A 26,245-nucleotide genomic window follows, 5' to 3' on the forward strand; every position below is an offset into this window, starting at 1 on the left:
CTCTCTGAAGCCTTTTTTATATGGGCACTGATCCCATTTAGGAGCACTCTGCCCTCAGGACCTAATCACCTCCCACTGGCCCCACCTCCTAATAACATCACCTTGGGCATCAGGTTTCAACATACAGATTTTGGGAGGGGCACAAATATTCAGACCATAGCAGTTTATGAGCCTACTTTGATATGTCGTGGAGAAATTCTCCTTTATTATTTAATAGCTCTTCACTGCTGATCATACTTAAGCTGGTGATGACATAGTAATTTCCAGACTTTATTTTTTTTCTGTCATATGGCATCATAGCAAATAATTTTAAAACTACCTTTACCCTAGTGGGTGCTAATAAATATTGATTAACTCACTTTTATTAAGAGACACTTTTCTAATCAGTTTAAAATCCAATGAACCTTTTTAATTGCATTTCAACTACCTATTGTTATTAACTTTGAGTATTAATACTCTTAGAGATGGATACCTTTCACTGCCTAATATCTTTTCTGTCCCTCAAAGCATCTGGAGTCGTGTAATTTGTTTCAATTACCCATTCTAGATTAGACTACAAAAACTATTTCCATTTGCCTTAGGAATTTGGCTAATAGTAAAATTAAAAATTTAAGGAAGAATTTTTAAATGAGCCATGATGATTAATTTCAATATTTAAAAAGACTATTGGAACTGTAATCAGTTAATTAGCATCAAAGAGTGTTTGACATGGAAGTGCTTTACATTACATTACAGTTGTGATTAGCATGACAAGTCACTGTATTCATATTTATTCCAGCTAGGAGACTGAGATGTATTATTTATGAATTTGATTCCTCTCTCTGCATGAAATATTAAGGCTCGATTATATATAGATGTAAAGGAAAGTGCTGATTTTCATCTAATAGTAATAGAAAAACCTAGTGGCAAAAATGTTTCATGTTTAAAGGATAAAAATTGTGATGGACTGATTTACTTACACTATTTCACAAACTCTAAAGGCGGATAGTTAGTTCTGTCAAACTTCTGAAGTATGAGAGAAAGATGAATACAGTCTCAGGAAAAAACAACCCAGGGCAAAAGCTGGAGATTCTACTTTTAGTTTTCAACTATGCTAGAAACTAAATTAAGTAATGGATCTCATCAAAGTTATTCAGGAAGACCAGAGTGAACCGAACTCTTGGCTATCCTGGAGTGTAGTCACTGGGTTGTAGATTAAGTAGAGTAATAAATAAGAGCACATTTGCTTTAAAAAATGACCAAAAGAGAAAAATATGTACTTTTAAAGAAATGTCAATTGATGGTGTCTACATAAAAATCCATAGATTCCACATTGTATGTACTGCACAGTGGGGTATCTCCCGTCCTTGGACTATCAGATTCGCTCAGTGAAATATGCAACAATTCTTCAACACACACATAGGAGGGTAGACCAAATCAGTGAAGAAGAGAAGAGAGAGCAAAAAACCCCAGTTGTGACTATGTCTGCCAAATTTATTCCTCTTCTAACACTGGGCCTGGGTGTGTTGGGAAAAGAGCTTATCGAAGCAATAGTGGTCAGTTTTAAGCAAATGTATTTATTTCTCACAGGGAGTGTAGGGTAGGATGGGCAGGAGGAGATATTCTATTTCAAAAATGTTAAAATGCAAAAAAATGTGAGTGTAAGAATAAAAAAATGTAGGAATATACTTCTAAAATGCTATTTATGTAATATTTGGTCCTTAAACGATTACCTTGGAATCAAGTTTATATTTCTGAATAATGCACTTCATTTCTCTACCCCTCTATGTCCAAACTAATAACAAATCTGTCAAATCTACAAAATTTATAAAGTGTACTTGAGAATAAACCTTGTTTTCACATTATTTCAAGTGTTGTTAAATTTTGATTTTTTCTTCCCCTAAATCTATGGTTTACAATAATAGATAAACCAGTATTGATAAGCCAGATTGACCACTGAATTAAATGGGCTATGATTTTTTTCTGTGGAATCATGCATCTTCCATTTTTCTCTTTTCCTTGACTGTACTAATCCAGCTTGAACTCCTTTGGGTTGATTAAAATTTTCTGAAACATGGAATTGGAGAAAGTCACTATTTAAGCAGACTACTGACACTTTGATCAGTTTCAATGGAATCAAGTGAACAAACTGATACTCTCTACACTCATCATGGTGGTATAAATTTGATCAGCTTCCCTGTAGAGCAACTTAATATGAATAAAAACCTGCAATCACATACATATTGTTTAATGCAAAAGTTCCAATTCTAAGAGAGTAACTGGACAAGGAAGGCAAAGGTGAATGCTTAAGCATTTTCATTTTAAAATGGGCTAGGTAGTAAAAAATGAAAAATGGTGTACACTTTAAAATAGAGGATTGGTTGAATAAGTAACAGCATAGGCATGAAAGGAGATACTATACCATCATTAGCATTTTGCAGTGGTTATATAAATTAATATGGAAAATGAGCCTTGATACAATATTAGGTGAAAAACTTACAAAACTGAATATAGAGTATGTTCCAGTTGTAAATATATCCGTATTCATACTTTCAAATTAAAGAACTCTTATTTTGTAAAAAAAGCATCAAAGTGTTAATTGACATAACATGAAGAATTTAAAACATGTTTATTTGCCTAATTCATTGCAGTTGATTTTCAGGAAAACCTTCAGGTATAAACACATTAAAGCTGTGGAGGAATTTCATCTGGCCTGACCCAGAGATAAAATTTGGAGATAAATCAACTTTATCTCTGGTATATTCTCATCTGTCTTTAAGCATCTTCTCTAGCTACATGGCTTTCTTTGCCTTTCCATTCTGAAAAATCAGTCCTTGGGTCCTGGCCCCGCTGCCCGGGAGGGCCGGGGGCGCCGCCTCTGGCGGAGGCGGGAACAGCTGGGGCGTTCCGGGTTCCCACGTGCAGTTGTTGGGAAGCGCACTGCGCGCTGGCAGCACAAGTACCGGCGGCGGGGACGCTAACAGCGTCTGCCCGGCCCCCTCCGCGATGTCCAAGGCCGAGGAGGCCAAGAAGCTGGCGGGCCGCGCGGCCGTGGAGAACCACGTGAGGAATAACCAAGAACTGGGAATTGGGAGCGGTTCTACAATTGTCCACGCTGTGCAGCGAATAGCTGAAAGAGTGAAACAAGAGAATCTGAACCTCGTCTGTATTCCCACTTCCTTCCAGGCCCGTCAGCTCATCCTGCAGTACGGCTTAACTCTCAGCGACCTGGACCGACACCCGGAGACTGACCTCGCCATCGATGGTGCTGATGAAGTAGATGCTGATCTCAATCTCATCAAGGGCGGTGGAGGCTGCCTGACCCAGGAGAAAATTGTGGCTGGCAATGCCAGTCGTTTCATTGTGATTGCCGATTTCAGGAAAGATTCAAAGAACCTTGGGGATCAGTGGCACAAGGGAATCCCCATCGAGGTTATCCCGATGGCCTATGTCCCAGTGAGCCGGGCTGTGACCCAGAAGTTTGGGGGCGTGATTGAACTTCGAATGGCAGTCAACAAGGCAGGTCCCGTGGTGACAGATAATGGGAATTTTATCCTGGACTGGAAGTTTGACCGGGTGCACAAGTGGAGTGACGTGAACACAACTATCAAAATGATCCCCGGCGTGGTGGACACGGGCCTGTGCATCAACATGGCAGAGAGAGTCTACTTCGGGATGCAGGATGGCTTGGTGAACGTGAGGGAGAAGCCTTTCTGAACTGGCCCTGCAGGAGCGGAGTGTGTTCCCCTGGCATCCCCAGCCCACCCGCCCAGGCAGACATGCCTCTCCACGAGCCTTTGCCTTAATGTATCTGTGCCAGGTGGACAGCTTGGCAGGGTGGGGGGTTGAGGGTTATATCTAGTCTTCTGAGTATTGTTATTAAATGTCTTTTTAAAAAGAGAAATATAAACATATATATTTTTACTATTAAAAATATTCAATTAAAAAAAAAATCAGTCCTCACAGCAAGAAGTTTAATCTTACATACTCTTCCACAAATTCTTCTCAAGTTGTTTATTATATAGAGACTGCCTCAGAATTGGGGTGAGGCTGTTCTCTTTTATATTATTCATTCCAAAATTTTTCTTAGAAAATGCGGAAGTGAAAAATACTCTAAAGAATGATTCCTTTAGGAAGTATTCTTGAATAATCAATCTTGGACAGCTTAGTAAGAACTGCTTTGTTGTCTGGCTACTGGTGAAGAGAAGAAGTTGTAGTCTTCCGAGTAGTAATTTACATGTAAATAGCAATCACCAAATAGCAACAAGAGCATAACAATAATCTTGCAGCTGTTTGCATATCATTTGCTTCTTAGGGATCCCCAAGGAGAAATGTAAATGAATAACCATGGACAAATCAACCTATTTTCTTTTTTGTAGTAGTATGTGTTTCTAACTCAACCTGTTTGCAGCTGAGAATAGAGCAATACTGTGTTCATGCTACTGGCCAATTCCAAACCAAGCCAAATAACAGTTTAGAATAATCTCTTTAGGGAGTGTCCTTGTGCCTCTTTTTATTCCACAATAGATCATTCTGTGGGCATATGTGTTACTTGGTGAGTGAAATTCAGAGAATGTCTAGAAAAAAATTTTTTGAACCAGTTTTTTTTAAAAGGAGTCTAAAAGCTCACACTCTGATATGATTAATGTAGAAAATGTCTGTGGTTTCTGAAACAGATTTAAAATGCTAGCCACAGGTTTTTGATTTTTTTCTAGGTAAACAATGTCATTTGAAAAATATAAATAGCATGTGTGAATAATGCTTTTCAGTTACTAAAAGCAATTTCCATGTCCATTTTGTAATTTTAAAATAGAACTTCTTAACAATCATATATAAGAAACCTTTAAAGACAAAATAGATATTCTTGGAAAGAGAAAACCCATTCTATGTATTAAAATGGCTTATTGTATTCCAAAGCCTTTGATTACTGTCAATTCTTTCACCCTTTATATGGTTAGGTAATTTTGCAAACTATAAAATATGACACTAAAATAAAATCAGCTTCCAAATGAAAAAGATGTATTAGTTAAAATTCAAAGCAATTACAAATCCTCATTAACTCAGCACAGCTGAAGACAATAGATAAGTCGAAAATGCTGCCTGGTTCCAAATCAATTCCCTGTTATTGAATAGTTTGTACCCAGTAATTTATTATTGACTCAAAGAGTCATTTGCATTTTGTATCAGTAGCCTTTCCTTTGGTCTATCACAAAATAATAACAGGCATGGTTAAAAGATACTAGAGCTTAATTAGCAGTAGTGCCTTTACATCAGCTTTTATGGCCCTTCTCATCTTTGTTTTGTGTTGATCACAAGAAATTCAGAATCAGAGTGGAGGTCAGCAGCTTTCATTCTGCTATAGAGAGTAGCAGTTCAGTCTAAGGGTAGTGAGGGAATCTCCTGCAATCCCTCAAAATTCAGAGATACTGTTACATAAATAAATTGAAGTAGTTCTTTCAAAAGGCACAAGATATCCTCAAAAGTAAAACAAATGTTATAGTTACCATATTATTTCATATCATAGCTTTACCATGTGAGATATTATCTTCAATTTTGACAAACCTCTGTAAATTATGTATTATTATGCCCATTATGTGGATGGGGGAAAAACAACAACTCTAAGTTTCAACACATTAGATAAATTCCCCCAGTTCATACTGACTCCACAATAAGATTCTGTTACACAGCCCAAATCAATATCACAGAGAGAGTCCAGTTCTCACATGTAGTCTAATGAAACACACAGCCTGAGATAATATTATATATTAATGCTAGAGTAGAGAGGTACTCTATTCAAATGACTCATTCATTCACTTATCCAAGTGAATAATATTCACTTAACTGAATAACTAATAGATGTTGTGTCAAGTAAAGTATAAATGCAATACAGCACTTAGTATGTTGAAACAGCATGCTTTTTTAAAAAAAAAAAAGTCCTGCAAAAGTTAGTGAACTGATTTTCCAATAATCATTTTAGACTCTGGTAAATCCCATTATCTCAACCCTAGTAATCACAGTGACAGCTGTTATATCTGGCACAAAGAGATTTTCAGATGGTAGAGAAGATTTTACTGGAGTGAGATCCTGGAAGTGACCCTGGGGCAAAGAGATTAACGTTCGTGAAACACTTGCTATGGGCAGGACAGCTTAAACATACTATTTCGTGTTATCCTCTCAGGAACACTGTTTTATAATAGATAGCACCAGGTCAGGACACTTCACAGGCTGATATTTTTGTGGGTTGGTATTTTTCTTCTCATAGCAGAATTCTATGATATAAGTAAGACAGTATTATCATAACACAAGACAGTATTATCATAACACATGACAGTTGGAAAGAATATTATTTATCTAGTTCATTTTGCAGGAGAAGTAATGGAAGTTCAGGGAAGTGATTTACTCAAGGTCACAAAACAAGTTGGTGCTCATGCCGGATCATGACCTACTAGAATCCAGGTCCCCGAAGCTTACCTCCAAAATGCTTGAGGCAATGGTATGTAGTGATTCTAATAGGCACACTATGTTCTTGCCTAAAATCTCTTCAGAAATAAGACAGCAGTTCCTCTGCCAGGAGAATAAAAGCATGGGCTTATCACGGAATCCTCTTACATTTTATTTTTTCCTGGATACAAGCCCAGCCAAACAAGTTGTGGCTGACCATGTGACTTTGATGGACACATTTACTGGAAAAAATTCAAGGAAGCTGAGAATTTCCTCACCTGCCACCTGTGATGTGCTTTCAAGGCAGCCAACTCAATTTGCTTTATTATCCCAAAAGAGCTTCTTGAAAGCTGTTATCCCGTATTTCATTCGCTCTGCTATATGCCAACACTCTCTTGAAAGTTACCTTAAATCTTATATTTTACTTTCTATCAGCCATTCAAACTTGCAAGAAGAAATGTGTAAAATCCACATATAAAATAATATAGGACTTGCCTTTGAAAGATGAGATTTGTCAAGAATAATAGAATAACAAAATATAGATATAATTTTACTATTATATAGAGAAAAGTAAACTTGTGATAGGCAATTATACTTTCTACTTGGCCCTCAGAAGCTGTTTTTATTCATTTCCAGGAAAAAAAAATGGCTTTACTCTCTTTTTCCTCCTTTCAAGTAACCAAGTTCATATCAAATTCTTTTTTTTTTTAAATTCACTCTAGTATACAAGCTAGTAGCCAGAGATATCTAAATATATTATGTATGTTTGCACTCTTCCAAGTCCAAGTAGTAATCATCAAACTTATTTATTTTATTTGATAAGAAATCTCTCACGCTTCACTGGATAATTTACAAGCTGCAGTTACATTATAAATGTAGGGGTGACTTATTTTTGTTTAAATGATTCATTAATAACTTTAGTTTCTCTCTCGGCAAGGTAAAATGTAGAATGTGCTTTCTCTTTTACATAAAACTGCCGTTGGTTGAATGAATTATGGATGAATTCTGCTGACCCAGAGTCGGGGACTGATGCGCTTACATTATTTCCTCTGCTTGCTGGTTCTGATGGATCCCGTATGTGACTTTTTGATATAAGAACTACCCATGCCTGGAGTTCAAGCTTGGACCTGATGCCAGGAGGGTTTATTGTTATACTGGCTGAGGGACTATCTTAGGGCACTAGAAGAATGGAAGATAAGGGAAAGCCATTCTCTTTCAAAAGTGATAATGTCTTTCGACAGATCCAATATATTCTCTCCATCTCTGTGGTGTCCATTGGCCTGAATTTTTCATACGAATGGCTTGAGGTAAAATGTGAATGTAGGACCAGATTTTTCTCCATGAAAACCTCACTGACCCACCTGTGGACAGATTTCTGGCTTCTGAGTTTCAAAAACAAAAAATACTTTATAGTATTATCCTAAAACAATGTCCAATTTTCCATTTGAATAATAGTTTTAAATCATGTATAAAGAAAGAACAATCTCTCAAGTTCTACTAAAATTATAAGATTTAAAAATTATAGTATACCTTAAAAGTATTAAACTTTTACCAAAACATAATTGGTTATAACAGTGAATTTTTACAGTTTCTTGGCATTTTGGGGAAAAAAAACAAAAACAAGATAGAGCATACTATTTCTCTGGCTCCATCCTTCTGTTACATTTAGATCTGCTGGATATCACCATTTGTTAGATCTGCCGTATCAGTCCAGAAATAACATCTCAAAACATACTTCATAATTTCTCCTCTCAAAACAGTACTCTTTCAAGATTTCTGATTTCTTTTTGTTAATCAAGTTATATAAGTATGTGTGTGTATATATATATGTAATTGCTGATGTCCTTGTACATATAGTAGTCACTATCAATGTTTTCTACCACTAATTGTGATGTGAGCAGAATATGAATACTATTTTACTCTTTAGGTAGCCCTAATAGTTGATTGGAATGAAAAGACCAGCTTGCAATTACTGCATAGAAAAAGCATAGCAGTAACCAAAGCCATTTTGCTAATAAAGTAACTTAAACTTCAACTGGGATTTTCAGGATGAAAACAGATTTGTGCCACATTAATCAGAGCTCTGTTTCTTACTCTAAATCTATTTTAGTCTATGATGTTCACTTGTTTCTGCTTTGAGATTTGACCACTGGTGAAGAGAGAGTCCTAGAGGAGCTGACTGGTAACGGAAGCTGATGATGTGAGTGCCATCCAACAATGGAGACACAATACCCAGGGAGCTTCCCCAGCTGGACAGAAGAGTGGGTAGATGGGCTGGGTCTTTGGAAAGTGGAACCAAAGGGTGAGGAGTCCCCATCTGTCTTCGTGAAATCACAAAATCATTAATATCTACTTTATAGAGCAGTTGTGAGGATTAAGAGAATTAATTTATACAGCACTAAGCACAGCGCCTGGCCCACAGTAAATATTTACTATCTAATTGTTGAATGAATGAGTGAAATGACTTATAAACTTAGTCTTGAAAGATGAGAGGAAATGTGATATTTGGGAAATAGATATAGTCCCCTTAATAGTTGGAGCAGAAAAATTTTCAAGGACTGACAAGTAAATTCTGGGCAGAAGGAAAGAACTGCTGGGGGGTGAGGGGCGGTTGAAAAGTAAGGTTGGCTCCAGGTTTAAAGTACTTTCTACACATTATACTAAGTAGTTTAAACAATGAGTACTAAGGGAGCCAATGATGGTTTCTAGTTAATATGACAATCTATCAAATCAAAATTCTATAAAAAGGAGATAAAAATTTAACACGTTATGGGATTTTTAAAACATCAAGTTATTTAAGGTGAAAATTAAGAAAAATATTTAAAAACTCTCCCTGCCACAAACTGTTTTGACTATCTCATAAAACTGACACTTTGGAATAGGACCCAAATACACATAAATAAAATTGGACTGATATCAGCAAATGTGTATCAGTGCCAGATCAATTACAGCCTGCAGCTCTAGAATTAATGATTATGAATTGCCAAAATCTTTCCTTGTGTTTACCTTCAACAATAATGTTAATCAAGAAAAAAGTTTCATCTGAATATTATGTTTTTGATCAAATTTTGGTATTGCCTCACAAATATAACTGTGTATTTTTGATGTGATGTGATACCATGTATCGCAATCTAGAAGTTTGCTTTAAACTGTAAAACATAAAACCTTGGTTGTGTATCCAACGATCAAACACTCTTTCCTATCCTTTAACCTTTTAGTGGAAGAATAGGGTAGATATCTTGATGGCAATCTCAAATAGATCAGGAATAGAAAACAAACTTATGGTTACCAAAGGGGAAAGGGAAGGGTGGGGAGGGATAAATAAGGAGTATGAGATTAACAGACACAAACTACCATACATAAGATAGATAAGCAACAAAGATTTACTGTATAACACAGGGAATTATATTCAATATCTTGTAATACCTATAATGGAAAATAATCAGAAAAATATGTATATAACTGAATCACTTTGTTGTACACCTGAAACTAACACAACCTGCATCAGATCCAAGATCAACTGGAGGGTAAATGGGTAGATGTTGTACCTCAACTGGCTCTGCTTGAAAATTTGGGAGGTATGGAAATGGCAAGTTTCAGAAATATGTGACATTCATTTGGCGGTGACACAATGCTACACATATGCTAAAAATTAAAAAAAAATTAAACCCCTCAAGTTTACATAAATGGAAACATTTGAACTTGTATGGAAGCAAAACCTGGGGAACTGATATAATTTTTATTTGAAGTAAAAGTAATTTGAAACGTATAGTGATGTTAGGTTTGCAAAAAATTCTAATAACAACTGTTGGGATTTGTTTTCTGACAGGAACATGGCCTGTTTGGAATAAAAAGAAATGGGAAAAATTTTTGTTGACAGTTTAAATTCTACACCCAAAACAATTGCAGGAGGCAAGAGCTAATTAGTATTGTTATTTACAATACAACACATCTCTCATAGCAAAGCTTCCTGTCACTGTGCTGTCTCATCCCCTTCAGTAATCTTATGGAAGTACTTAGGCTCTGAATGGTAACAGTTTGGTATTGGTCCCTTCCAAAGTTTATTTGTGACCTGGAAGACTCAACCTTAGTCTCAAGTTACATGGAGGTACAGGCTGCACTGTTGATATGGTAATCATTAGCTACAGAGGCTATTTAAATTTAAATAAAACTACAAATTCAGTTTCTCGGTGGTACTTAGACACATTCCATGTGTTGCTGTATTGGGCAATGCAAAAATAGAACATTTGCTCTGATCACAGAAAGATTGATTGCACAGCCCTGGAGACAGGATGAGATTTGGCTTCAATAATAAATGGTTCAGATCAGGTGAAATGAAGAATGTAGCCCTCCATGTTTTTCTCTAATGACTAACATGGAGGTAATCAAAAAGTTCTGTTCCATGGCTGCTTTGATTTTGCTGTCTTTTTGAGGTAGATATATCACTTGAGCATTGCGGTGCTCTTAATTTTTCAGTCAGACTATCATTAAGGGAAGGTGTTAGTAAATTATCTGTGTCATAAAGGCACTCATTTCTTCCTTAACTGTATTCTTTTGCATTGAGCTTGAAATTATGTCATAACTGTAAGTTTGAAACTTTCACTTGTGTTTTATCTTTAGACTTAATTGTGCCATTTGATCAATCTTAAAATGAGTCAAATGATTTCAAGTAAAGAAAGATGCACTCTGTTTTCTATCCTCTCATGTTTTTATTATCCTAGTTATGAGGAATGAAAATGTGACTGCCAAAGTTCCATAATGCTATACAAAGAAGTTAATTGTAACAAGCAGCCTAACACTTCTCTAAGCAGGTATCAAAAAATTTCAGTTCTAACACTGGAATAATTTAGAAGCAACTAAGACAGTTCAGGGATGCATGTTGCATTTGTGGTGTCAGGTAATATGTATCATCAATTCACGTCTTAAAATAGAATTTCTCTACTGTTCATGCATGTATATTTCTATTCTCCATTACATTAGCGTGTTTACCACCAATGAAACGCACCAGGCTGCAGTAACAAACTCTAAATCTCAGTATATAAAAAGCACACAGGGCCTTTCCTCCTGCCACTCCTGAACATCTGCATTGAAGGTCAACTGGAGGTTCTGTTTTTCATTGTTTTAACCTCATGACCTTGGCTATTGGATTGGATCCTGTCTATTTTGGTAGCAGAGAGAACAAGAACATGGCAAAATAGTCTTTGGCTATTAAAGCTCCTCTCCAGAAGTGACACAGCAACTTCCACCCACATTTCACTGGCCAAAGCAAGTCACGTGGCCAAACCTAATTTCAAGTCAGCAGGGAGGTACAGTCCCATCATGTGCTAAGGACAGAGTTCGAATATTTATGAACATCCAGAATGACTATCACCAGGGGGAAACACAGCATTTTAGGCAATATTTCTCTCTATAGTATTTGTATAAAAATAAGAAAAAGACATAAGGTAGGAAACTACTTAATTCATAAATAAAGGACAATGCAAGAAAGAAAAAGATAACATTGCAGGAGGTAAACAGAAAAACTCATATTGTCTCTTCTTTTAGGGAGGTAATGAATAATAGAAGAAGGTTGGGGATAGTAAACTCTCTTTATGAACGAATCTTTTCATTCTGCGGGCTGCTTCAGGGACAAGTCTATCTCTCTGCCATGCCTCTGGATCACAAAAATAACTTGGTTGGCTGACATATGCCTTTCATCCTTTCTGTCTTTTTGGGATGTTGCCTCATCAGTCTGTTTCATTCAATCTCTTTGTTCTTGTAGTTTTATCACTTTCTAAAGTGAACTGTTAACTGAATAATTTAACTGAAAATGGCACCAGTTTTTAAACAGTAACTACTTGGGCCAACAAAAATTGTTTAAGTGGAAAAAGACTGGTCTAAACTTCCCTCTTTCCACCCACCAAATATCTAACCTATTGACAGGACTTACATTTAAATCTAATGTATTTTTCTTTCTCTCTCCCTCACTACATTTATATAACCACATTCTGTTATGCAGAAATTTAGGATTACAAACTTACTTTGGCTTTATATTTTTCGCATTGACACATTGGGAAGAGCTATATTCTAGTCAAGGATATGGCTTGAAATCCCCTCTTTAATTCAATACTTAATGGATTGCTGCACCTGCAGGAGTATTTGCACAAATGCTGAAATATAATAAAATGGCATTGTTGATGCTTCCAGAGACTAAGCATCTTCAAATAAAACATTCCAGACTGAAGCGACATCAATCCCACATTTCACTATCACTGTGGTAAATGGTTCCCCTGACCCTGTGCCTTCTATCAATCTCTGATTCTGAAGATGCGATCAGGGCAATCAGATTTGTCACTGGACATTTAATTAAATACAGAGCCCTTCAACATACTATTTATGAACAAATATAAGTCATTTTTATCCTACTGTAGAAAATTATAGTCTCTGGTTTGGATCACAAATTAGATTGAGTACTTTGCTGTACATTATATGGTTTATGAATAGACTGTTCTGTGTTTTTCTTTCTCTAATGCAGTTTGTAATATCTAGTGGGAAAACCCATATCTACGCTCACATTCTCATGATGAACCAGAATACATTTTGCTTTTTAAACATTCAGAAAATAGTTTAAGTATGTATCAGGAAAAATAGGCATCCTATATTATTGAAAAATGTCAATTTGGGTAGAACTCCTTATAACTGAACTTAAAATACTACATTTATCTTCAGAGGTGTTTATATTCAAGTAATGATATTTTGTAAACTGATCACCTTACTATAATTTACTTAAATGCTAAAATTTTAGCACTATTTCTTAGATGTCTAGGATTTACAGATAAAATTCTGTTCAGCTACGTTCTATCTTCCTATATAGACAGCTAGAATATGGAAATGAATGAGCTGACTCCGAAGCTGAAAACAAACAAAAGATGAATTCCTTAGATCCCATCATAAAGATGAATAAAGCAGACCTTTATAATATTTTTTCTTATCTCCTGCATCGGTAAATTGTGCTCTTGCTACTTTTTGCCTTTCATTCTGAACACTCATTCAAGGAGTAAAATTTAACTGAAATATAAGTTGAAATATAGACCATCTTTTACTATTTCTTATTTACAAAGAATTACTGAGGTAAGGTTAGTCAGTAATTTTTATTTTACTATGAGAAAGAAAAAATGGCAGGAGGGAAAATGGCCAGGAATATGGTTTTATTGCATCAGTGGAATGAGTTGCTGCTTGAGTGAGTCCCAGGAGTGGATGCCTGAGGCATACCCCTGCTACCATCATCTAGTCACCTACTGTCTTATTTGGGGATCTTTAAAAGGCAAATAATCCTAGTATTATGTGTGATTTAACTGTATAGGTTTTTCTTTAGTGATGCGAGAAGACCTTACTGGCATGAAAGTGCTGGATGCTGGGGATGAGAATTTGGTCAAGGATGTTGGAATACCATTAAAAAAGGGGAAGAAGTCTTTCCCCACAATGATTCTGCATTTTTTTTTTTCTTAGAGCCAGTTCTGCCTATGATAAAGTTGTGAAAGAAACATAGAGCTGATATGCTGCCAAGTGATTTTGGTCCTCTAGATCACATTAGATCACCAATCAAAAATTATTGAACTTTAAAGTGTCAGATACAATGGTGAGAATATGTACATTGTCTGTACTTTTATGGAGTTTATAGACTAGTTGTGGGGTCAACCACTTTTCATTCAAGGTAATGTAAAAATTAATCAAAATGGTGATAAATGCTACAGAAGAAAATATAAGGTATATAAGAATATGTAACAGTGGAGTCAAGGAGAACACTTATGAGACCATGTGATAGGGACTCAGGAGAACTGTCTCAAGTTTAACTTTTGTACTCAGGCTGTTTGTTTTTTCACAGGATCTTGATACAACTAAGAAACACCGCATATGTAAAGAGTTGAAATAATATGTGGATTTAGTAGTTCATCGGAGCTTTGTGATATAAATATGTCTCCCCTTTGACCTTTTCTTTTGATTCTTCCTGCCAACTACCTTGCCCATCACACATCTGAATCACTGCATCAGCTTCCCACCTCCAAGCTTTCTCCACTTCTATCTCACATATAGATTCTTGATGATGTCTTCATAAAACCAGTTGCATCTTGCATTTAAATATTCTTTTTTGTATACAGCACTAATCCCACTGACTTCTATTCAAGCTCGATAATGTTTGTTAGACATTGCTGAAAATCCTATAGTATCTCCTTGTTCTCTGTAAGATAAAATGCAGTCCTCAGTCTGGTTTACAGGGGTCCCCCTAGTGTGAACTCAACCTATTTTTCTAATCTTTTCACTCCTTTATTCCTACACAAATCTTCCACCATAGTCAAGCCAATCTGCTCAGAATGCCCTTTACTAACTTTACTTAGGCTCTTTCTTAACAAGTAAAGGTCACCCCGCTACTCTGTTTAGGTAAATCTTACTCAGCTTTCCAGGTTTTACTCAAAGAAAACTTTGCTTCCTATAAATTATATAGTATTACCTTTTGGGGACAATTTGACATTAAAAGCACATACACACATATATGCATATATATGTATGTACTTAGCTTATATGTTTATATAGATGATGACAGATAGATAGATAGATGATAGATAGGTCTTTGAAAATGAAGACTGTACTTTTATAAACTCTATTGTTTTATACATAAGTTTTCCTTAGGAATTTGTTAATTGATGAATATATGGTGATAAGAAAAGAAGTGCAATGATCAATTATGTGATTAAGATAGTCACATTTCAATCTACCTATGTAGTAAGGTGACTTTCTTGTTTGTTGTTTTAGTTAGACTACAATTCAGTTCTCAGAATTGATTGTCAATATGGTTCTCAAACATTTAATTCTATTGTACTTTGGCTTGATTTTAGGAACTGCCAAAAATGTTTAGGTAAAATAAAGGATTAAACTGTAGTTACAGCATCTGGAAATCTAGAAATAAGCCTTTTATTCTATAATCCAGTGCACTGTGAGGTTTGCTGGAATTGTCATAATTAGTATTTTTTAATATTGTTTATAGCATGAATTTTTTCATTAAGTCTATTGACCTCATGCTAAGAAAGAAATTATTTTTAATAAATAAGAATTTATGTACTATTTGTCAGAAACTCTTGTATTTTACACTAGGGGCTTTTATTTTCCTCAAAATCTGCAGGGTACCTGGCATGAAGGAAATAAAATCCTAATTTACTAACAAGTGTGTAAGCAAGGCAGGAGTGAAGGAAAAGTGGTCTTGGGGATATTTTTATTAGTCTAAGTTCATTATTAGTCTATTAACATCTAAGCTATGTTCTGAAAACAGTAAATCCAAATCCACTAAATCCACTCTCCAAATCTACTAAATCTGGGTAAGTTCATTTATTTCTTAAATTTTTAGACTTAAGCATAAATAAATATGATGGTGGTTGGTATGTCCTTCAACTACCAAAATATTAAATTGCTTTCAGAGTTGACTGACTTCCAATGGTGCTCAGAGAAATCCCATGAATGTAAGATGTGATGCAGAATATTTCAGGTTCCTCTGCCTACAATTGGTTTCCTGTTGTCCAGGTGGAGACACCGTTTTCTATAAATAGCATATCTCTTATCACTTAATTTCCAGTTATGCAACTTCATCTCTGCTTCTATATCGGTAAAACTGATGTAACCATTCCTAAATTTCCTCAGTGAGGTCAGGAATAAATTAGATGATACATGCAAAGCATTTAGTACAACACTTGGTTTCCGGCAAGTACTTAACAAAAGCTATTATATGTGACTATTTGCTCTGGAACTTCCTGCTCCTATATCTGACTATACTGTTATGCTTGAAAACTACTCCTTTTAAACATGAAATTTTCTGCCTTGTCTCTGAGAATTTTGTGTTTGTTTTGTTTTCAAGTTATGTGTGAGAAGCAGATAATTTGATGATTTCCAGTTGTTTGACAAAATAGAATAAAATATAAAATAAATCCTGGGACTTGTAAAAGAGTTTCACAAGTTTTATTTACTTCATTATTGCAGTCTTTATATTCATCTGGTATAAGTCAAAGGTCTCTGTAACCTCTTGCAGATATGTTGGAGAAAATCATCATTAGCTTATGGAAGTTGCTAAGTGTGATTAAGGGCTCCTTACAGCACAAACACCTTTTCACTTTTTACTAGAAATTTTCCCAAAACTTAAGAAAGTGGTATAATAATTGTTTCCAGGTCCCCTGTAGTATCTGCAGTCACTGCTAGGTAGAATATAATAATTAAAATAGACTCTACTTTTCAACCCCCTCACTGACTGGAGTAAAATAGGATTTTTATAGGATTATGGCTACTCTTTCCAAAGGTGAGTGAGTTCACAGATGAAACATGCAGCACCAAGTGTGGAATAGTGTTATTAAAAATGAGATTTCAAAGAAAAAGGAAATAGCTACATCAAACTTCACCTCAGTGAGGCAAGGTTAGAGAGCTGTAAACACTTGGAATACTTTTTTTCCCTAGTTTAACAAGAAAAATGTAATAAGTGTTCAAATTCCCATTACAAGGTTGTCAGAGGAAAATTAGTGCACGATGCGCTCCAAGACACGGATTGTTCAGAATTTACCGATGTGTGAAATCAGAATTAGGCAAAATGTTAGAATCAGTAGGAAAGCTGGCAAGGACTCATTTGCAACTGCTGAAATGTCAATACAAATATTAGTACTTTTTAACAGAACTTTCTCTTAAGTTTAAGTAAAGTCTAGAGAAGTTACCTATGCTAATTACTCTTTACTTATTGATTTTAAACATTCACTATTACTTTAAAAATATTTCACTTTAAACATAAAATGTGGATTAGAACATTGTACAGCACTTATGCTGAATATGTGACTCTATGACTTTATCTTCTAGTTCTTTTTTTTTTTAATTAATTAATTAATTTATTTATTGACTGCCTTGGGTCTTTTGTTGCTACATCCGGGCTTTCTCTAGTTGCAGCGAGCGGGGGCTACTCTTGGTTGCGGTGCGCAGACTTCTCATTGCGGTGGCTTCTTTTGTTGTGGAGCATGGGCTCTAGGTGCACGGGCCTCAGTAGTTGCAGCACGTGGACTCAGTAGTTATGGCACATGGGCTTAGTTGCTCCATGGCATGTGGAATCTCCCCAGCCCAGGGCTTGAACCTGTGTCCCCTGCATTGGCAGGCAGATTCTCAGCCACTGAACCACCAGGGAAGTCCTCTTCTAGTTCATTTAATCACAATGAAGAACCGGAAGTCCAAGTGCACTATTTTAGAGTCAGGGGGCTATCATCTAGAAAGGTAAAACCAATTAATTGTCAAGGAGGCTGCAGGGGAATTCTTATATTGGATGAGAATAAAATGGCCTTAGAATTTAAGATTTGATTGCTCTATGTTTTGTCCAAAATCACACAACTAGTTATAGATAGAATTCATGTCTCTTAATCACATGTCTGGTGCTAATGCTGAGATTGCTGGTAATATAGAAAGAAGGAAAGTCACGTACTATGACCAAAGATCACCAACACTAGTTAAAAATTTCTCCTTTTCGGAGTAAACATTTTTATCACCTCAGATAAATAAAATATATAATAAAAGCATATATTTTAGCAATAGCTTTTCCTAAGTCTGTTACTTTAAATAGTTCCTATCAATGACCAGATTCTTAATGAATCCTAAATTACTATTTTCTTCAGGTTTTGGCCTTTTTACTAACTTTCATACAACTTTAGCTCTTTTCTTCTTGAAATTCTTTTATTTTGACCTCTGGAAAACTACATTTTCAGGACTTTTTCCCACCTCTCTTTTCCCACAGCCTCTGTTTCTTCATTTTCCATTCTTTCAAAAAAAATGCAGGCATTTCTTCCAACTCTGCTCTATGTGCATCTCAGTGTATCTGGGTCAATTGTGCTCAAGTCTCTCAGCCTTTAACCAGAGAATCTATTTTAAGTCCTTAGTTGGTGATCAGATATTTCATGACTGAGTTCTTGTCCCCACGTGTCCCCAGCAAATTTCAAATAACTCATCATACCCCCTATCAAAATAGCAACTCCTTCCAACTGTGCTGTCTCTGTAAAGAGTGGAGTTCATCAACTTAACTCACTTTTATATCATCATTTTATTTATTTATTTATTAGTGGGCAGAAGGTGAATAGTAGTCATTGTATTTGGTCCCAGTTATAAAAAATGAATGAGATTTATAGCAATGGTCCTTTTAGCAGCTTGGAGAAGGCCAGAAGACTGGGTCATGAAGGTTAAGTAGGAATTTCTTGGAAGAAAAAAGTAAGCATGAAACAGAGAAAGACAATGGAATCCAAAGGGATGCAATAAATTCAGTGAACATGAGAAAATCTGTATCATCAAAGCATAAAAGATATACGGCTCAGTGGTGAGAGAGAAGGCTAGGAAAATGGATTTTTCCTTACTTCAGGAATATAAATTCACATTAATTTCATCCTTCCTCCCCACCCCCCACCTTCTCACTGCCAGAATACTATGTTTGTTTAACAGTGAAAGACCTCAGGATATTTATCTGTCACTGGTGTTTTCCATTAATCTTTCATAAATGCTACTTTGCATGCTCCCTTTCTACTGATACACACCAGTATGCCAGCCTATGCAGCCCACCTTAGTCTTAATCATCACCAGGGCTATTCAAACCTACCTGCTCTTATTCTATACACTATTCACGTGAAATTCTATCCATCCTCACTGTTACAGGAACACCATGGGTTATTTCCACTTCATGCAATAGATTATTTTATTTCCTCTGTCTGAAACGTCTTTCTTTTCCCCTGCCAAACTAACCCTATCTTTCATTCCAGGACTGGTTAAAGTCCCATAACTTCCATGACATCTTTTTGGTAACTTGTAGATGTGTTATCAGTGTTGATATGAGCACAGTGGAGAATCCATCCTACTCATAATTTAGACTCATCTCCTACAGGAAGATATCTAAATTGAAGTCGCAAATTGAGGTAAAGCAAATTAAAGCGATTATCAAGCTGGTAACTGGACTTTTCCTCCTCTCACCTGCCAAATTTTGTAATTACATAATCCCACTAAGTTCTTAGGAAGACACAGGCTGTTCTGAGTATGAAAAAAACTATTACACAAGTAACACAAGCCTAGAGAAAGTCTGAATTATTCTTTTCCTTTATATACTATTTTCCTGTGAAACCATACTTTGGGCTTGACTTATTAACTTGATTAACTAATTCACAAAATTAACAAAGTTTGGTTGGGTATCTGCCGTGAGCCATATACAACAAATGCAAATAGTCTACAGATGTTAGCCTCAAAGAGTTTCAGAACAGTGGAGGAAAAGATAAATAATTAAGCATTTGATGTAGCATAAAAAATAGGTGCGAATGACAGAAATATGTAGAGCACTGACTGAAAAGGAGAAAGCCTTCCAGAGAGATGAGGGCTCAGAAGAGTTTTACTGTGTGCTCAGTATTTTTTCAGGATACGGTGGGGACTTGAAGTCAGAATAGGTATTGCAAAGTATAAACAGAAAAACACAAGACCTTAAGCAAAAGCATTTCAGATCCCAATGCAGATTTTATACTATAATGGGTTGGAAACAATATTATTGGAGCTAGTTTCCTAGCTTTGGAACCTGCAGCCAATTAAAAATCAACAAATTAGAAGGGGAAAGCCATCTTGCTTAGGGCAGGATTTACACTGAAATAAAAGATAAAAATGTGTAAAATACATAACCGGTGCTAAAAAAACAAGCCAAAAACAATCAAGGGCATTTAATGACAGAAGAGAAAATCCTCATGTTGCAGTAAGCCCCAAGAAAATAGTTTGTTCATTTATTTGTTCAACAAAAACAACAACAAAAGAAATTACAGAGTGCCTACTGGATGTGGTGAATTATTTTAAATAAAGGAGATAAAAGGTAAAAAACCCAATAAAGTGAGATAATCAGATGACTTGGTAGAAATAATGTGATAAGTGCTGTGAACAAAATATAGGCCAAGTGTCCTGGGAGCACAGAGGAGGTAGTGATTAATTCTTCAGGTGGAGGGAGACATCACAGAGAAGGTAACTGGAAACTGTAAATTGAACGATTTTAGCAAAGAACAAAATGCGAAGGCCACTCTGGGCACAGAGAGGGACAGAGTAAGCACAAACTGGAAAGAATAAACATTCAGAAACTTTAAAGTGTATGGAATATTTGAAGAATAGCTATATAGGCTTGTGTAATTACCTCCTTGTGATGTGCTCTGCTTTGTAACACGGCTTAAACACTTTTGGAACAAAGCAGGGTACAACCAAGGAACCAAATAATTAAACATAAAAAAGGATGAGAGTGGAGGGAAGGTGTAGTGGTAGGGTAGGCACTCTCATGCTAGTGGCTACTTGGCATAAAGGTCAAGTGTCAAGGCCAACTTCAGTGTACTGAAGAGAAGACTGGACTAGGAATGAGAAAATGCTAGTCCTTGTCTAGGGTTTCCAGTCATCCCAGTTTGTCTGTTATGTGGGATTTTCAGTTCTATAACTGGTGTAGTTCTGGGTAAACTAGGGTGGTTAGTCATTTTAACTCTGCCATCAACTTGTCATAGTCACTTGACCTTAGAAAGGCTTCATTCCTTTCTTGTTTTAATCAAACTAATTAAAATAAATTTTCTGTGGAAACTCTTCTAGGTTTGTGATACATTAGTTACAAAGCTGGCTGCAACTATTCTGCTGTCTCAATCCATTCCCTTCTGCAATTAGACCCGGTAGTCATTTCCACTTATCTATTCCCCACTTGGAGTCTGGGCTGGTTCTATGACTTGCTTTGACCAATAGAATGCAGTGAAGTGATGCTGAATCCATTCTAAAGCTGGCTTTTAGAAACCTTGCAAGATTTCTATTCATTCTCTTGGAGCCCTGCCCAGCACTGGGCAAACAAGCCTAGCTAATCCTATAGAAAATGGCAGAATACGTAGGTCAGAGTTGTCAGCCCAATTGTGCCAGACAGATGTGACAGATGTGATAAGAAATGTGTAAGGATCCAACTAAGATCAGCCAAACTTCTGACTCAACCTGCAGCTAAGTGCAGACAAATGAGGGAGCCCAGCAGAATAACCGCCCAACCTGACCCAAAAAACTGCTGAACAATAATAAACGGTTATCATTTGAAGCCACTGTGTGTTAGGTGTGTTTATCATACAGCAACAGATAGGTCTAAAAGAGAAGTTCTAAATTCAAGCTAAAGGAGTTGCCAAGGTACACTAATTTGATTTGAAACAGATTATATTCCAGCATAGAGAACTGTAAGGACCAGGGTTGGGATTACTATTTCTTACTTAAAAGAGGAACTAGAAAACACAAAGAAACAGACCAACACAACACAACACAACACAACAAAAAAAGCTGTTGAGAATATGAGAATCCTAGTCAGAGGAGGACCCCCTTATCTGAAAAGATCATATCCTTAGGATCCTAATATTATTCACATTTTGCAAGTATACTGCAAGTTAGGGATAATGATAGATATTTGTAACTACATAATATGAGTAATCACTTCTCTTTATGTCATCTTTGAATATAATAAAAGATGAATACTTTTGTACTCATTTTATGGTCTGATGACACATAACCTCTTTGCTTATAATAGCTATAATTCATGCTGTGATGTCCCTGGGTAATTGGACTCAAGTTTTAAAATGCTGCAGTAGTCTCTCTATACTTAAATAAACACTAATGCAAAGGGGCCAGAAAGAGCATACGCAGTCCATTTATAGAAGATGACTAGTTCATCTCACAGAATGTTGGTAATTCTGACAACGGGATAAATGCAAGAATCTTTTCAAATAATCTCCAATTAAATTTCTTTTACAGTGTTCAGCTCTGTCCTTTGAAACTCACTCACAATTTCAATTGACCTGCTGCTGAAGAAAAATACACAGGAATGACTGAAAGTGTAATTTTGCCGCAATATAGAATGCATATTCCATTTCTTTACATGAAAAATGAATAGCTGTTTTTAATAACATCTTGCAACAATGCATAAATCTCTCAGTCCCTAAAAATTTAAGTAACACTACATGTATTATTTCTAGAGAATTTTTCATCTCAAGATTTTTAAATGATTTCCAAATGAATGTTAAATTTAGATATCTTTCAGTCCTTATACTTTATTCCTCCTTTTGATCTCAGTAATACCAAAATTTTATTTATCTCATCACATTATTCATCTGGCTGTGATTCAAGCTTTTTATGATTTCTTTTCCTTTCAGTCAATTGCCAGGGATAACTTCTTTTATTCTGCGTGGGTTTTTTTCATTTTCACTAACTTTCCTCCATATAAGCATAATTACAATCTGCATCCAGAAAACCTCTTCTTTTTAACACTAACCTCCTTTATTCTCATGGAAAATAAACCTGATTCTCATAATATAAGGGCAGTATGGCATTTTGGGAAAGACACTTGGCTGAAATTTAGGAGAGGCAGGTTCGTGAATTTGGGCAAATTATTTTACTTCTCTTATCCTTAGTTTTATTATCTGTAAAATAAGGAAGTTAGACTGAATCATATCTAAAATTTCTTCCACCTTTAAGATCATCTGCTTCCTCAATATTATGGAAGGCACTGAGGTTATTATGATACGGTCGAGTAATATAGGTATTTCCTGCCGCAGAGTGAATGGTTTAGGAAAAACTGAATTTCTATAATACCTCAAAGATGAAGGGAAAATAATCTACCACTTATTTTTTTGTATTGAGTTTTTTTTAATTGAGTTAAAATTTGTTGACCCATATTTCCTTAAAAAATGCACCCTGATATTGAAAATGAATAAGGTAAAGAGCTGAGCATTGGGGAAAGCTGGGTTTCTGTGCTTGGGAAAGAGCATCCTGGACACTCTGCTTTTCACTGGTTACTGCGTTTACTTTAGCAGATTGAAGAAACTGTTCCCATCAACTGTGCAGTTCTTTTAATTTGCTTTCCAATCATCATTAAACTTATATTTACATTCTCCCTTCTCTCTCCATGTAGTTGCATGGCAAGAAAGAGTTACATGGAAAGTGTTAGGGAATTATTGCTCTGGGAGACCAGCAGAAGTTTTAGAGCAGACTAATACACTGACAAAAAAGTGACCTTCTAGATAGATTAATTTTCACGGTAGGACATGTAGCCTACATTTTAGTATAGGTGAACTTGGAAACTGGATTTAAGTCAGTAGGCTGAAATAGTCCAAGAGTGATATGGTAGTTGGGATTTAAAGGTTTTGGTGATTAATATGGCTTAGGAAAGCAATCAGTCAAAGAGGACTATTATTCAAGCCTGTGGGTGGTAGAAAAATGGTTGGAATAGTGACAGAGCTCCAGGTAGGAGAGATATCATGTTTCAAGGGATGATGTGTGGGTGATGTCTACACATTAGCAATGCCTAGAGCTCCAAGTGAAAGGACCATCCCACAGTGGAAGTGCACATCAGTCAATGCATGAATAATGGGTGTTGAATGTGAGCCACATGCTGTAGTAAACATATTGAGAGCATCATATCTTTTAATTTTGCCAAGACTGTGAAATAGATGTGATTAGCCCCTCCTTATAAATGCAGAAAATGAGGCTTACAAAGATTAAATAACTTGCTTGGGACTACACAGCAAGTAAATAGTCTAGTGACCGGACTGGCTACCCAGTGCAAAATAAAAACACAGGACCCATTGTTCAAAAAATCATTAAGATTTTTCATCTCAAACAGAGCAGACATGAATTTCAATCTGATGACAGCAAAACACTAAAACAAGCATGGAACCCTTCTAAGTATAGTGCTCTGTGCAACTGCATATGTGGAATGCCCATGAAGCCAGCCCTGTCTACCAATAATTAATCCCAGACCTATCCTAGTTGGTATTCATGACCTCTACCTCATACCCTTGTTCTTGTTAAATGGGAAGGAGAACCATTTTGATGGAAGTTTAAGAGAGTTATTATAAATGGACATAAAGATATTGACAATAGCTCTTTACCAAAAAATTATTGAGACTTATTATCTGATGGAATGTTTAAATAAATCATCAAAGGTACACATGCAGAGAAAAAGCAACTGAAGTATTTTCTATAATTCTTTTCTCTCACCGGCTTGAGAAGGCATCAGAAATACAGCCTGGTAGTTTGAAACACAAAGGCTTACATATAAACCTGGTCTGATCCTAAATTTGAGACTAAATTATTGATTGGGGGAAATGTGTGCTGAAAAAGAAATACCACATTTGTCAAACCACTTCAAACATCATCTTACCCTGTAAAGTTCAAATAAAACCTCTTACTTAAGATGAGTTTTTAAAAAAGAGAGGCAAATTTGCAATTGCCTATGTGATATATTTGCATATGTAGTGTGAACATCAACTGTGATGTGTATGATATTGTCTTTATTCAAATAAACACTTCCAGACACCAGGAAAGTAAATACGGGTGTGCACTAGATGTTCCAAACACATTATGAATATTAAATAAATAAAGAACAATTGTAGTAAGACTTCTAGACACTTCTACCCCAAAACACATTCTAGGTTTCTGTTGGAATTTCAGTGTAAACTAAGGCACTTTGTAGTTTCAGAAAGAAACCTTTGACAGTATACATCCATTCTCTAAGTTGGAATCTTGCTTTTACTTCACATCCTCTAAGTTACTTAGTCTTTATGGAATATTCTCATCTAATAAGAAATTTGGAGAAATTTTGCTACAATATGGATGCTTTGCTAAAATACTTGGGTCACTAAAATGAAAGTGTTTTATATTTGCTTAACTTCACTAGTTTTTAAATACATTTGCCAAAGGGATTTAAACAAAAATTGGTTTCCAAATGTAAGCCTTGATGTACAATAGTGTTTCTATTTGTGCAAGGTAAGCAACAAATTTTCATAAAAATATGTTAAACAAAGATGAAGCCAAGTGATGAAGGGTTTTTTTTATCTCTCTCCCCTACCTTTCCCCATCCCCCACCCCGCTCTCTCTCTCTCCTCTCTCTCTGTCTCTGCCTCTGTTCTCTTTGGTGTGGATGGTGGGGAAGCTGGAGGTGAGGGACACCCCTTAGCAGAGAGATGCATCAGATCCTAGAACACCACATCACCTCGCCTCCCTCCCAACACACTGTGGAGTCTGTACACCAGTGATTAGGAGAACAACTAGGCTTTAAAAATTTCATAAAAGTAAATGTAAATTTTAAAGTGCTTCAAGATAGATGAACTCTTTACAAATCAGGGATCATGAGACATCTAACAGAGATTTGAAAATACCGCCTTAAGCTAAATGATTATTTATGCAGCAGATGTGGGAGAGGCGGATAGATTAGAGTTGTCATGTTCTCAGTATATGATTCAAAGTGGAGTGTAAGTAGTGATCCAGTTGGGTCAGGAGGAGAAGTTAGAAGACAAATAATGAGGTACAAAAGTAGAGAAAGGAGAAAGGTTCTAGTCCAAATAGGAGCACATTAGAGCTAAGTCCATGGACCAGAGCTGATAACATTTCTGATTCTGCCTGATCCACGACAACTGTTTAGCTCAGTCTCTTGGAAGCCTGGCTTCCCTACCTGTTTTTATTCCTTTTTACCGGAGTGGTGCCTGCATCTCTCTCATTGCCAGATGTAACCATACCATTAATCCCTATTATTTGAGAAAGCCTAAGTGTGTCTGATTTTATGTAAACAAAAGGACCCAATACATGTTATGAATAAATTATAAAATTGGAGCTAATTAATACAAACCAGGGGAGTAAAACTCTATCCTGTTCACCTTCTTTGAGGGAAATGCTAAACCACAGCTAACCAACAGCTGTGGTTTTTAAACCTGCCTGCTCATGAGAATCACCCCTGCTCTAATAAAAACTCTAGATCATGGAGACCCACCCCATTTCT

At 36.0% G+C, this 26,245-nt stretch overlaps 2 protein-coding genes across 2 annotated transcripts in view; one reads left to right on the top strand and one right to left on the bottom strand.

Moving 5' to 3' along the window:
• Positions 1-26,245, bottom strand: part of CNTN5 (contactin 5) — a 1,287,027-nt gene that overhangs the window by 200,044 nt on the left and 1,060,738 nt on the right. The gene's annotated exons all lie outside the window — the stretch shown is intronic.
• Positions 2,910-3,799, top strand: LOC130861524 (ribose-5-phosphate isomerase). Its single transcript, XM_057750479.1, has one exon. It carries the CDS (start codon positions 2,986-2,988, stop codon positions 3,694-3,696), a length of 711 nt encoding a protein of 236 aa, XP_057606462.1. The 5' UTR covers positions 2,910-2,985; the 3' UTR covers positions 3,697-3,799.

This window comes from Hippopotamus amphibius, chromosome 9 (genome assembly GCF_030028045.1).
Source record: "Hippopotamus amphibius kiboko isolate mHipAmp2 chromosome 9, mHipAmp2.hap2, whole genome shotgun sequence".
NCBI classification, from domain to species: Eukaryota; Metazoa; Chordata; class Mammalia; order Artiodactyla; family Hippopotamidae; genus Hippopotamus; species Hippopotamus amphibius.